The 15,204-nt window shown below is 39.5% G+C and overlaps 1 protein-coding gene across 3 annotated transcripts in view; it reads left to right on the forward strand.

Moving 5' to 3' along the window:
• The window catches only part of LOC143856809 (diacylglycerol kinase 4-like), a 54,048-nt gene extending 39,266 nt beyond the window's left edge, over window positions 1-14,782 (forward strand). Inside the window, exons 9-14 of one of the 3 annotated variants that reach the window (XR_013238370.1) lie at window positions 6,162-6,239; window positions 6,552-6,639; window positions 11,948-12,064; window positions 13,272-13,456; window positions 13,998-14,134; window positions 14,587-14,782. Coding sequence is in view for 2 of the 3 variants with exons in the window: in XM_077367092.1 (XP_077223207.1) it covers window positions 6,162-6,239; window positions 6,552-6,639; window positions 11,948-12,064; window positions 13,272-13,430 (442 nt within the window). In the remaining variant the exon portion in view is untranslated. Of the gene's footprint in view, window positions 1-6,161; window positions 6,240-6,551; window positions 6,640-11,947; window positions 12,065-13,271; window positions 13,590-13,997; window positions 14,293-14,586 lie in introns of those variants that run through there. The other 2 variants (XM_077367092.1, XM_077367091.1) reach the window with 2 other exon arrangements.
• The last annotated feature ends 422 nt before the right edge of the window (window positions 14,783-15,204 follow it).

The following is a 15,204-nucleotide window of genomic DNA, read 5'->3' on the forward strand; positions in this document are numbered from 1 at the left end:
TTGAATAAATTGGTTGGATTGCGAAGGATTGTACAGGAATGGAGGACATGGTTGGCATTTTATTGTGACATTGTTAAAAGTTTGATTTTTGTTCCCTCTGGCCTTGGAGTATGCTCCTGGCTATTCATACTATGCAATACGTGTTGGGACCTCTAGTCCCCGATGTAATCTTCATGGTATGAATAAATTTGTCATATTTCCAAAAAAAAAAAATAACGCCTTCTCCAACGGCTTAAGCTTTTGGAGTAACTGGTCGTTTCACAGAATACATCTACGATAAGGAGGTTGTTGATGTATTCTGTGACACGAGTGACACAAAGGGGTTTAGTTTGAAATTGTTGATGTATTCTGTGAAATATCTAGGATAACGCCTTCTCCAGTGGCCATTCAATTGAAATGAAGGGATTTAGCTTAGTGGGAACAATTAAAGTTGTTAAGAGAAAGGAGAAAATCCAAAATTACAAATTGGGAGAAGATTAAGATGTTGAAGGAATACTTTCTCCTGTATAATTATGTATAGACCATGTTTCAACGTTGCGACAAGAAATTTGATTCTTAAATGACTATATGGAGGAGTTCCATCAATTGGTGACTAGGAATGTTCTCTCAAAAAGTGGTGAAAACTGGTTACACTGTTTATAGGTGGCTTGTGGCCAAGTATCCAGGACATTTGCCTTTTCTCTCGTTGATTTCCAAAACCTACCCCATGAGGGTTGGTCATAGAAAAGCAACAAACTAGAAGTACCTTTAGGACTGGAGTTGCTTTGTATATCAAAGCCTATGTGATGCAGATTTTAGGTCAAATAAGAGGCATATTTGCCCATTAGGATTTATTTCCATGTTACTTAGATTCTAGGATTCTTATTTCCATGTTTTTAGTTTAGGGCTTTTATTTTTCATGGAATTTTATTTCAATTGCCTATAAATAGGCCTCACGTATTAGGGTTTTTAAAGTTTTGATGATTAATTGATTGATTGAGATTTCTCCCCTCTAATACTTCTTCTACTTCTAGTTCTCCTCTCCTCTTCTTCTCTTCTTCCCCTATGCTTCTTCTATTCTTCTCCTCTTTCTTCCTCTTTCCTCTATTTCTCTTCCCGGTTCTACATCAAATTTGGTATCAGAGCTAAAGATCCATAGATTCTCTCAAAAATTTGAGAAGAAACAATTGAAATCGTGGTGTTCTTCTTCCTGCCTATTTGACTGGTGAGGTCAACTCGATTGTCTTCGCAACTCTCTTGTTTCACCTTATTCCTCATCTTTCTTGCTGCCCATTATCCTCTTCTTTTAGTTTTAATTAACCACCCAAAACCCAGTAGGCCGAAATCGATCACACTAAATCTGTGTTCCGCCCTTACCCTAACCAATTCCATCTTGTTTCATTGTCAACAACAACATTAAAAACATTCATTATTCCCTATTTTATATCTGATTAACCCCTTTTTATTTCACCCATATTCATCCCCCTACCTGCCTACTACCAAACCATTAAACCCTTTTCCAAACCTGATTTTCTGCAGCAGCACATAAAATCCTTGTTCCAGGCACCCTTTCTACACGCCACAACAAGGTGATCCTCCCTTGCAAGTCTTCACAGGAGGAGCCCTCACCGTTAGTCATCGTCGGCCCACGAACCAGGCTTCCTCAACTATTTCATTGCCATACTCCATGAGGAAACCCTCCAAGCAGTAAGGAAGAAGGCGGCTTTTTTTTAAAGCTATCTAAAGATCATGGTTTTAAATTTCGGCCGAAACGAAAATTTCGGCCGAAACGTTTCGTTTCGGCCGAAATATTTCGGTTTCGGTGGAAAACGAAACGGAATTCACAAGTGAGTCGAAAAAGTACCAAATTTAGAATTTCGGCCGAAACGTTTCGTTTCGGTAAAATTTCGGTGAAATTTCAGAAATTTCGGTGAAACGAATTTCGGTGAAGTTCGGTGAAGTACAAAATTTCACCGGAAATTTCGGTGAAACGTTTCGGAAATTTCCGGTGAAATTTCGGTGAAATTTTTACAAGATTTCGGCCGAAATTTAGTACCGAAACCGAAACGTTTCGGTGATGACGGAAACCGAAACCGAGATTTAAAACCTTTGCTAAAGATAGACACTTGCCTTGTGTATACCTGGTCGGGCACAGGTAAGTCTCTCTTTGGTAAATTATGTGAGTTTGGTAACCTACAGTAGTAAGTCACAGGTTACAAGGGAAATAAACAAACGAATAAAGAAAGCTTATTTCGATGTAACTTACTGTGGAAGTTATGTGTGCACAGTAAGTTACGTGTACAATAATTTTTTTTTGAGAAATAGAACCCCCACCCCCCATTCTTCTGTATGCACTCCTCCTCTTCCTTTTTCTTTAAGTGTCTCACGTGACTGAGACACGTGAGTAATTCTGAGGCAAAAAAAATACTAATATCCCCCCTTTTCTCCCTAGCACACCCCTCCATATTACTTTTGTTGTTTTAAAGCCATTAATTTCCACCCCCTTGTTTCCCATAACTATCTTATAAAATTAAGATAAGTTACCCCCCCCCCCCCCCGCCCCCTTTTCCTCCTTTAAGCACCCCTTCCTTTGATAAAGACCAATTTGTCGACCCTCTATTATCTTTAGGCATCCCCCCTCTAAAAAAAAACAGAAAAGAAAAAAACATAAATAGAGTTCTCTCTCTCTCTCTCTCTCTCTCTCTCTCTCTCTCTCTGTTTATGGGCTATTTCCGCGCGAAATTAGTTCGCGACCTCAACACGGAAGATGTTCCGTTCGACTAGCAGAGCACATTCATCTCAGTTTCAGCAGCAGTAGACAACGACTCTTAGCTCAGTTTCAGGAGTAATCTCAGCCGTCGATCATGTTCCATCATCCAATCAGTGCCTTTTCGACATCCGATTTGAGACCCACAAAAGGCATTGTGTTTCTTTCGACATGACATAGATTTGATGGTTGATTTCACTTTTCGACACCGATCCCAATGGCTCCACCATTTGTTCCCTATTTTGATGGGTACGACGATCGATATTTGCATGGCCACACTCACTATAGCTATTATGAGAAAGCATGTCTACGATGGATCTATGCTCTGGATGCATATCATGAGTACTACGACTATGATCATCGAGCGACTATCTGCCGAGCCAGATACAATGCGAGACGACAAGCCCAGTCGTTATGGATACCCATAGTGACGGACCAATTTTTACGTAAGTGAGTCTCCATTCCATTGATGGGAGGAGGTCTGTGATGAGTTTATGGGTATTTATGTGATAGTGGCATATCAATATGAAAAAAAAATGATGCGTGAGGAAGCTGCTCAACTTGCACAAGAAGCCGATGTTCAGGCAAATTCTGGAAAGGATAGTGCGTGACTTGGATGAGAAGAAATTGACTAATCAATCAATTGAAAAGGAAGTTGCTAACTCTATTGAGAAGCCGCATGATGATCCAGACACAGATGTTTAGAGACCGTTATCGATGTTGAGCCTGAGCCTATGTCAAACATTGACCGGTCAGATACAGAGCTAGACACAGATATTGCTAGTGGTCCGACAGATCATATTGTTGATGAGACTGTCATCGATGAGCATGTCGATTCTGAGATTGCCCAGGGCCGATTGCCGAGCATCTAGTGAGAGAGTTTGACACTTCCACATTTAAGACAGTTATTGTGGCAGAGCCATGTGAGGTTGATCCTTTGACAGAGTCGACCAAGAACCATCATGAGTCAGAGGTGAGGGACGTGACTGATGAGCCATTACCTAAGACGGATGATCGAGAGCATATTAGGGAGGATTGCCCTATCATTGAGCCGGTTGAGCGGATTGTTGAGCTTTGTGCTGACACAGAGGGGGTTGTTACGCAGCTTGATCAGAAGGTCTTAGCATTTGCAGAGATGGGTTCAGCTGAGCAGATGAGACTACCCATGGCGATCACTCTAGCCCAGGAGGAGTACGTTGCTATATTTCCTGCCGCATTACTTGTCAGGGGAGGTTAGTTTCTTTATGGTTCTCCATGGATGATATCTTCTATATCGCTACGCTTGCGTTCCATACCACTTTCACAGATATCACGAGCATTATACGGCATTCGAGGTTATGGTGGATTGCGACTCATGCTGCTTGAGCGGGTCGTCTACATATTTGATCCAGGCGGATTACAACTTGAGGGCGAGTTCTTTTCAAGAGGGGGAGAATGACGCAGATTGTAGGCCAAATAATAAGGGGCATATTTGCCCATTAGGATTTATTTCCATGTTATTTAGTTTCTAGGATTCTTATTTTCATGTTTTTAGTTTCTAGGATTCTATTTCCATGTTTTTAGTTTAGGGCTTTTATTTTCCATGTAATTTTATTTCAATTGCCTATAAATAGGCCTCATGTATTAGGGTTTTTTAAGTTTTGATGATTAATTGATTGATTGAGATTTCTCCCCTCTAATTCTTCTCTGACTTCTAGTTCTCATCCCCACTCCTCTTCTTCTCCTATTTCCTCGTCTTTCCTCTATTCCTCTTCCCGGTTCTACATCACTATGTTAATACCAAAGGCGACCAAGGAGTGCAAAATATCAAAACTCTATGCAGAGATATGGGGCAGTGTAGTGATCAATTTGGACCTGCTCGGGGTTCAAACACAGCCTTTGGAGACCTAATGCATCCGGTCCAACAATACAAAACAAGTGCATCGGTTTCAGTGTTTCAAGCATAGTGAACCAGGGCACATTTTTCCTGATTTTCGGAGGATGTCAAATAATTGTTTAGATTGGGGAAAACAACTGCTGATTGAAGAAGAAGAACTAGGTTATGTGGCCGATAGTGAGGAGGAACCAAGCTATGATAAAGCTTCTAGTGATGAGGAAGTAGATGCTTATTTGATGATTGTGGTGAAGCTAGTGTTATCCAGAGGAGTTTGTTATCACCAAAAATCAAGGCAAAGAAAACTAGCTAAGACTAACATCTTCCATACCACTTGTACAATTGGTTGCGACAATGGGAGTTGTTAGAACTTGGTGTCCTAGAATGCTATTGACAAGCTCTGTATAAAGACCAAGAAATCAAGAATTATCCACGACCTTATTAAGATTCATGGTTCAAGAAGGGCAATGAGGCAACAAGTTCATATCACTGCCTTAATTTTCTATTGGAGTAACCATCATGATATTGTATGGTGTGATGTTGTCATGATGGATGCATTCTGTATATTATTGGAACGACCATAGTAGAATGATCAATGTTACCTGGAACGTGGTTCGTTCCGGTACGTGGCACATGGCACGGGAACGGGTACGGGTACAGGGTACGATAGTAGCCCGGTACGCGGTGCGATGAGGGTATGTTATGTTGGTTTGCTATTCGGGGTCGTGGGTCAGTTTGGAGCACTAATTCGGACTTACACACACAGATATATATATATATATATATATATATATATATATATATATATATTTCCTCATATATATATATATATAATTTCATATATTTTTACAAGAATATTATTCCATAGTACACACTACATACATTTAATGCACAAAATTTAAAAACCTCATGTATGTCATGCATATTTTTTCATAAAGAAAGTTCCCGTTGGAATATATGATATAAAATAAAAAAACCTCATGTATCCCCTACATATTTTTTTCAAAAAGAAAGCTCTAGTTCTAATCCAACCTAAAATATATAAAATTTGTAGCTCTCCCTTCATCTCTCCCTTAGTCTATATGCATCTCTCTCTCTCTCTCCCGCGGATCGCTGCGGTTCGTCATTTTTGGCAACCACGTTTGGGATCGTGCGACCCCGGATCGTCGGTTGGAGGGCGGATGACGAATCTGATAACTATGAGAATGATATAAGAAAATCATGGACCAGACCAAAAAGAAGAAGAAATAATTGTCTTTACCATTTAGAAAATGCATATTTTAGCCTGCACAGTGGAATGTGGATATCTTTGTTTTGTTTTCTTTCTGAACCATGTTTTTTTCCGGTTCGAACACAAATTGAGTCTTTTTCAAATGCTTGGTATTAGCTTTAGAAAGTTGTGCATTCATCATCATGAATGTGCTCACATTGTTATTTTCAGTTAAGATGAATCAGTAGCTCTATCTTTGCAAATTGTAATGTTATTATTGAGTATAATCTAGACTTTGTTAACTGATATATTCAGAAAATTAATGAATGCAGGGGACTCAATAACATTATACGGTTGCAAATAAAGAAGGTTAATTGCTCAGAATGGGAGCAGATACGAGTTCCTTCGAGGCAAGTTGGAATCTCTTCTTAGTTTCTATCCATCGTTTTGCCATTAAAAAAAACACACACAAAAGAACGTTTCTATCCATCTCTTACCCGAATAGGAACCTTTTAACAAATATCTTGATCGGTCAGAGCCCAGGATTGCATGCATATCATTTAGTTTATTTTAGCATATTGTATTGATGAATTCTCAAGCATGTTATCTTTGTTAAGGGGTTCTGTGAAAATAAAAATCTTTGACAGACAGTTACATTTTAACCTTATATTACCATGGTCATTCTATATTGTTGATAATTTGCCTTTTTTTTTTGCTTCCAGTGTTAGGGCTGTTGTTGCTTTAAATCTTCATAACTACGGAAGTGGAAGGAATCCATGGGGTCAGCTAAAGGCAGAATATTTAGAAAAGGTATGCTTTATCGCGGTGCATGAGATCTTCTGATTTAACACTGATGCTTTGCGATTTGTTTTTGTGGGAAGTGAAAAGAGCAAAACTATTTACTAATAATAATACCTTTGGTGACAATTACCAGCAAGGCAAAGCTCAAATGTTGTATTTTTCATGTAATGTCAAATTAGTGCGAACGCTGAGTAGCAATCATTAACTTGAGTAAATGCCCTCATTTTGGAGTGGTTTAGGGCCCTTGAGTGAGGAGGTCATGGGGTTTAGGGCATCCCTTGAGTGAGAGGAGGTCATGGGCTCTGGTCCAATGATGGCTTATTGGAGTGATTGGAATGCCATGACCCGCTCTGGTAGCTCTGTTTTTTCTTGGTAGGATTTTATAATGCACATATTTGTGTTTTGTATTCTGTTAGTTTTGTAACAAGCATATGAGTTTTCTCCAAGCATCAGTTCTACACAGGTTTTTTTTTGTTTGTTTGTGTGTTTGTGTGTGTGTGTGTGTGTGAGAGAGGGGGGGGGGGGGGGGGTAATCTGAGGGCAAATATTATAGATTATATCGTTGATTGGACATTCTGGACCCTCACTGATACTGGTTTAGTACCAAAATGCCTCGATGGTTGAATTGGTGCTGAAATACACATTGATTACTTATTCTGAAAATTCCAACAACTTTCTTTGGAGTACTTATATGGTTTCACAAAAGTGGTACTTTTGATCAACAGAAAATGTGTTTCGATTATTTTAAGAGTGGAAATAATACTAATATTTTCAGAGCCATATTGGAGGGATTTGGGAAAATTTTATCAGACTAGTGTTAGAGAGGTTTGGGCAATTTCTAGGATCCTCATTTGTACAATTTATATGTTATGTTTGTCATATTTTTAAAGGGAAATTATTTCGAGAGCTCTTTTGGAGCTCTCTAGTTGGGAAAGGTTTGTCTTGTGTCTCTGTAACAAACGGTCCATTTATTGATGGGCGAACGATGGGGATTGAACTCGCTTGTGGTGGATACACAATCCACTGCCTTGATCCACTTGGCTACATCCGCCCCTACGCCGGCACTGGTTTCAATCTCTATCTACAATCAGATCCTTTCTGAACCCCCCTATGACCGCTATCAAAGAGAAGCTTTTTCCGATAGTTGCAAGTCTATTGTTGTGTTTCAGAATTAGGGGAAGCAAAGCTTCAACAAGCAAGGGTTACCTAGGTTCTGTATTTAGCTTTTTTTAGGTTGCTCCAGGATATCAAAACACCTGATCCCCCTACCATTGTGAGAATAATTTTTTTTTTGAAAAGTGACATATTTCATTAATATTCAGGTAGCATTTGGGACCAGGAGTCCCAGCCTGCCGTACAAAATATTAAGGTGAACTAGGACGGGCATACCCGAGACCAGTTCAAAGAGCACAAAATTATCCAAAATTACAATAAAATCCAAGCATTCCTTTCTAAATTATGTTCGAATGCATTCTTCAGAACTACTATAACTAAATTAGAACTATCACTCTTTCTTTTTCTTAGATAGATCTAGACCTCCTAAACAAAAGATCTGGAAACTTCAATCTAAATAAAAGAACAGACGCTATCCTGAACCACCTACAAATTGGTGAAATCATCAGAACCTGCTAAAACTGCATCCAGGAGCTTCATAACAAGGTAAAGAAACTACCCAAGGGATAAAGCAACTCCAAAAAGAACCAGATAGAATAGTCCAAGCGAAAGAACGAATCTCTCAAGCTATGGCTATGGAAAGTGATAGTATCTGGATAATTGCAAGACAATTCTCAGTGCTTTTCAACAGTAAAAGAGTTGTTTCTCCCTTTTTCCAACCCTTCTCTATCTTATCAATTGCAGAAACCTTCTTCTTCTATTTCCTTTAACCCTCTTCTCTTGTCCTTTTTCCCCTAGCAAAGTTGTTTCTTTTCTTTTTTTTGGGCCGGAAGGCCATTCAAATAGGGTTACTACCCTCGGCCCCTTTTTCCTCATTTTGATTCTCAATACCAACCTTTCTTGATTCCTTCAAATCCCTAATGGCCATAGACCGAAAAAGATTCTTTGTTGCTCCCAAATCATCATCGAAACCTATTCCGAAGACATCCCCAATGGCCTACAATTCATCCATTTCATCAGTGGGAATGACCATTTGCTCTTCCGATTCCAAAAATTCTATCAACCTTGAATCCGCCTCGTCTTTCCAAATCCTCTCCCATCCGAGTCTGAACTTCCAAACTTACCTCCCAATCCAAGGAGTCCTGTGACTCCTGAGGTACATCATCTGAGTAATCCATCAGTTTTTCCAATCGTTCAATCTCTGCCGCTCTAACCTCTTCCCAGTGCCGACGACGGGCTCGGCGCTCTTCTTTGAGAGCATCCTTAAAGAAAGAAGGTTTATAGATTCTAATGAAGGCCTCTTTTGGGTCGGACTTACCTGAAACCTTTAAAAGACTATCCTTGTTTGCCAAAGCCTCCTTCTTGAATTGTTTCCACTGTCTCTTCCAGATACCCATAGAGATTTCCTTAGGCGTAGGGCATACTTCTTCCGCCATCGCTTCATCATATTGGAGAGCCCTAAGAAACTGTAAATCATCCATCTCAAATGTAACCGCCTTCCTTTTCTTTGATGAGGAACTAGACTCGGTGACATAGAGGCTGCAGGAGTCTTGAAAGGCTTATAAAAAATCTTTCAGGAGACGACTAAATTTGGAGGCTAACTTAGATTTTCTAGGTTCTTCTTTTCTTTGAGAACCCAAAAGGTTTCTTTTAAAAAGAGAAAGACCTCCTTTAGTGGCTAAAAGGTAATGCTCAAGACATGCACCTCTCCCCTTCTGGCCGACTTTACTAGTCTGAAACGACGAGCCCTTTTTGGGTGGATTGACACGAAATCTATTGATGTGACTATTGGGCATGATTTTAAATTTTGACCGAAATTCGAAATTTCGGACCGAAATCACCGAAACCAAAATTTTCCGAAGTTCCATTTTTCGCCATTATTTCCGATTAAATGCCATTATTTATTAAAAAAAAGTGTTACAAATTTCAGCCGAAATTTCGGAATTTCGAACCAAATTACAAAATTTAGGACTGAAATTTCGGATTTCGCCGAAATTTCGATTTTCGGTGGGGTCCGAAACGGTTACCGAAACCGAAATTTTAAACCATGCTATTGGGGTCCTTCAATGCTTTTGAATTTCCTTAATTCTTTTTGCTCTTAAAAAGGCGGTTTTTAATCTTACCCGCCTTTTCCACTGACATGGGTTGAAGATTACGACAGTCATAGATATCTTTCTTGGAGGCTTTTCCAGTGAAAAGACTAGGTTTAACTTTAGGGGTGTTTTGACACGGTTCTTCCCTAGGACTGACCACTTTCCCCTTCAACGATGAGGCTAAACTTTTTGGGGTTTCTGCCGGTTTCTCTTTTTCCAAAGTAGAAAATAATTCAAATTCCGGGGCAGTGTTATCCAACGGTTCTTTTGACCTGGGAATGACAGATTTTCCGCTAGGGATTACCAGCGGCCCACCCACAAGCAGGTCAGTCACCGGCGGAGGGCTATCAGAGACATCTGAAGAAGGGGCCAAAGGAACGGAATTTCTAACTGGTAAGGGATTATTAAAAAACATTAAAGACTCATCCACCATCTTAACTCCAATTGGATAAACCGTCGACTCTACCAGAAGGTTGATAACAGAAGGCAAACAATTCCACAAAGAGGTTAGGACCTTAACAGAAGCAAATTCCATATAGCGGTCATGACTACCTGACAACTGAGATTCCAGAACTTGACCAAAATGATGACCTAGAGTCTCCACCGTGGAAAGGGACCATGCATGGAGAGGGATGTTAAAGAATTTAAGTGTCACTGTTCTTGCACCAGTATTTAAGGCAGGTGACCATGGATGAAGGGAAACAAGGTATCAACCCAAAGCATCACCTCCCCGCCGGAGAATAGACGTGGCCTGACTTTGAGACTCAAAGCAAAAGAGAACTAATGAGGGACTAATGCAAAATGGTTTGCTTAAAAGGGGGAGATCCCATTTCCTCTTCGCCCAAAACCAGCCTTCTTCCAACAAAGACTTATTCCTCAAGGATCCTATCAAACAACTCTTTAAGGTCTTCTTCCTATCGATGACTAGGTCATTTGGGATAGTAAACACGGGAGTTTTTTCATTCACTCTTGGAATATGATTCTCCTTAAGAATCTCCTTAGGGATCCAAAACTTAGCGGCCTCAACCTTTTTAGTAGCCTTTCGTCCCAAACATTTCCTACAGATACGACGAGTCCCATAATTGCTATAGCTACACTTCAAACATCTCCATTCAGCTAATCTTTGGTTTGGTTGTATCCACCTTCGTGAGAAGATCCATTTCGAAAGTCAAACCTTCTTGTAATCAAGTTCAGATCTCCTGGCTTCCTACCAATCGAGGAAAGGATCTAGGGGGACACCATGGAAATCTCCCTCTATTCTCCCCTTGACTTATCAGGATCAGAGACCTCCTACAGCGGCCATTAAAAACTCCAACTGAATAGAAAGCTTCTTGAGTTGAGTATCCGCTTTCTGCCAGGTCAAGGAACGTTGGGGCCACCCAGTCAAGGCTGGAACCACAGACACACTGATTTGTGGGGGGATCCCGGCCCAGGGGGGAATCGCCTGCTGGCGATTGAAGAACTCTCGAACAGACATAGTCAACCCTCGTGAGAATAATTAACTTTCCATCCATTTCCCCCACTCTGTATTTTGAACTTATCACAGTTCTCCGTAGGGTTTACCTTTTCTCACCTTACTTCCGACGCCACACCTCCATAGTCACTTATCCCAAAAGCTCCCAATTCCTTCATGTAATGTTATCAATCACCAATCCTCCATATCTTTTCAGTTTACACACCCGTCCCAATTTATATGATGCTTAACTTTTTAAATTCTCCTCTCTACCTTCCTACATGAAATCCCCGTGGAGCTTTTCCCAACGTTTTTCTAAATGCTCGAGTTATTCATTTAACTTCATTCATGACACAATTGAGTCGAGTCCAATAGGTATTATTTGAGTACTTGGGTTGAGTTTTAAACTATGATAAGCATATTGAAGGTATAGCCATTCCAATATATGTTCAACTCCATAGATCCAATCGTAATATTTCATGACTTTTGTTGAAAGGGATTAAGTTCCAAAATCTCTCTCTCTCTCTCCACTTTCTTTGACATAATATTGTGTGTGTGCTATATATATATATATATATAATCTGTGTATTATATCAGAGAGAGCATGCATGTGTGCCAAAAAGCATGACTGACATTTCATTATAAACTTATTTTTCAGAGAGGGTTTGTTGAAGCTCACGCTGATGATGGGTTACTTGAAATCTTCGGTCTAAAACAAGGGTGGCATGCTTCATTTGTTATGGTTGAACTCATCTCTGCAAAACACATTGCACAGGTACCAAAACTTTATTCACTTTGTTATCTTGAAATCTTGAACAATCTGTGTTGATCTGGGGATACGTGGATTTTGAAAAATGTCACAAATGAGAAATGAAATTTTTTGTGCTGATAATTGTATTGTGCCACTATCTAAAACATCCTCACCTTAAAACACGATATGTATTTTACACCTTGAGAACCTGTTTTACAATATTCATCTGATTTCTTTCCATTTTTTGACTGATGAAACTATCCATTTCTCAGAGCTGCAAAAACATCACGTGTCAATGTTTCATTGGAGCTACTGATCCAAAAACAAGACTAAAAAAGAAAAGGGGAAAATACACTTAGACCACCTGTGGTTTCTGACACATTCAACTTAACCCCTAATGTTTAAAAAGTTACAAGTAGACCCCCTGTGGTTTCAATTTGTGTAAGGTAGACCCCCTCAGTTGACTGTTCGTCCACAGATTGAAGGGTTAGGATGATCCTATGGAGCTGATTTTTTGGGCACACCCTATCTATGTCAGGGCCCATCAAATGAACGCTTTGGATCATCCAAACAATGTGGGCCCACTGTGTTTTTGGTAGTGTTTGTATTCGGGTATGGGGTTTGGGTCCACTACCAAAAACACAGTGGGCCCACATTGTTTGGATGATCCAAAGCGTTCATTTGATGGGCCCTGACATAGATAGGGTGTACCCAAAAAATCAGCTCCATAGGATCATTCTAACCCTTCAATCTGTGGACGAACCGTCAACTGAGGAGGTCTAACTTACACATTGAAACCACAGGGGGTCTACTTGTAACTTTTTAAACATTAGGCGTTAAGTTGAATGTGTCAGAAACCACAGGGGGTCTAAGTGTATTTTTCCCAAAAGAAAAAGAAACACAAAGGCGAAACATACTTTAGCCATTTTTCTAAAATTTGCAAAATCTGTGTTCTCATTCCTTAACCTTGCCGTCAAGAACAACAAGTCGCATGACATGATCCTTACATTGATTCAATCTTTTTCTTGAAATAATAAAATAGTCTTAATCTTTAAGTATTAATTTCAGTCTTATTAAATCCAAATTGTTTTTCATATGTTTTGGATCTCGTACTTGGAACTAATTGAGCACATTTTATATTATTTCATAAAAGATCATGGAGCAACATTGATTGGTAGCTGTAGTATTTTTATAAGGGAATTACTTTGAACTGTCCACTGGTATCTTTCAGGCAGCCTCAATTAGATTGGAAATTAGAGGTGGGCAGTGGAAACAATCTTATATGCAGATGGATGGAGAGCCATGGAAGCAACCAATACACAGGGAATATTCAACCTTTGTGGAGATTAAAAGGGTGCCCCACCAGTCCCTCATGATAAATGGAGAGTGATTTTTCTTTGTTTGCCCTTATATCAGGTTTGAACCCCTCATGTTTAATTATGAGTTCCAATCAATATGAAATCATGTACAGTTACAATCACATGAGGGCTTGTATTTTATTTTCTTCTTATTTATTACTCTCCATTGAATTAAAAAAAGTTGCACTAGATATTTACATAGTAATGTAAATTTTATTTCATTTTTAAACATTAGAGTAGGATCTACGGAATAATGAAAGTTGTGCCTCAAAAATCTTTATAGGATGATCCTAACCCTTCGATCTGCATGTTTATTTAAGAACAAACACCGTGATATAGATACCTCTACATATCGGAGGGTTCCGATCATGCTATGATCAATGGTTTAGATCACGCCGTCCACCGTATATAAACATGATTATCATAGCACAGGTTATGCTAGCAAGTTGGCAAGGTGTGGAGAGAGATTACAAAATTTCCATTGACGAAATAACTTATAATACCCCTTGAAAGATAGTCAGGGATTATTGATGAAATAATCCCTTAGATATTTTCAAAATTACCGTTGACGAAATATCTTCTCCCTCGGGGATTTTCAGAGATTATTGATGAGATCCTTATCGAGTGGACACCCTTGAGATTTTCAGAGATTATTGATGAGATCCTTATCGAGTGGAGTTCATTTAGTTCAGTTCCACCATATAAGAAGATCAGGCGGATAGACTGGCTAGGTCAGGTGTGTCCAGATTCACATTACAAATTTTTTATTTTCTTCCCACCATGAGGTCTGTTTATTTGTTTTAGATCTCTCCCTTATCCCTCTTGTACTTTTTGTAGCCTCAGCTGCCTCGGTCTTGTACTTATTTTTCTAATAAACATATTATTATTGTCATATGATGTGGGTATCACTGGCTAGCTCGCTCTGCACCCTCCATTTGGTGGGCTATTTTTATAGATAATGTGGCATGAAATAAATTTGATGGGCGATCCTGACCGTCCAATCAGTTGCCTGCATGTAGGAGGTCAAGGAACAAATGACCCACAGTCCTCATTCGAGTCTCTTGATTCAATGGCTAGGAATGTTCAATAGAAAAGAGATTTTATGATGTCCTATATGAGGGGCCCAAGATGTAGTCTGGATCATATACTAAGATGAAGCTTCTCATACGCCTCTCAGTGTTATGACAGGAAGGAGAAAAAGGAGAAAGCTGTTTGGCAAAATCAGCCCGTTTTGCCTGCTTTTGGGATTTATGACTTTCGAGCGGGATTTGGCGATGAAGGGGATGTTTGGATACGCGGGTTTAAGAATCTGGGATTTCTTCAAAATTGTAGCTAAGAGACAAGAAGAAGCGGATCAGCCGTCGTATTTTACTCATTTTTGACATCTCACCCTTCTTTCCATCAGCAAGAGAGTAGCAGATCCTCTCATATTTTCAGGTTTTAAAAATCTTAGGATGCAGGATAGATTTTTAAAACCTGAATTTCTCACTTAAAATCCAAGAAACGCTGCCAGGATAGCTTACAACAGCTTGATCATGAACCCTCCTTTACACTATTTTCAAACTAAAAACCTTGATTCTAAAATCCGCCCTGCTATGTTTGGTTGCTGGAGTTTTTTTTTTTTTATTCTTGGGACTTTTGTGGAATTTTCGCAGGAAACCCACGTTTGGTTGGTGGGCCCAAAATAGTCCCAGGAACCAAAATAACCCCGCACGAAACCCCAGGAAGGAAAAAAAAATACTCCCAGGAACCAAAATAAGCTTGCAGAAGAATTTTTTTTCTTCCCAACAGTTCAAGCAACCAACA

The sequence above is a fragment of the Tasmannia lanceolata genome, unplaced genomic scaffold, assembly GCF_043159265.1.
Source record: "Tasmannia lanceolata isolate RefF3 unplaced genomic scaffold, GAP_Taslan_0.1 ptg000023l, whole genome shotgun sequence".
Lineage (NCBI taxonomy): Eukaryota > Viridiplantae > Streptophyta > Magnoliopsida > Canellales > Winteraceae > Tasmannia > Tasmannia lanceolata.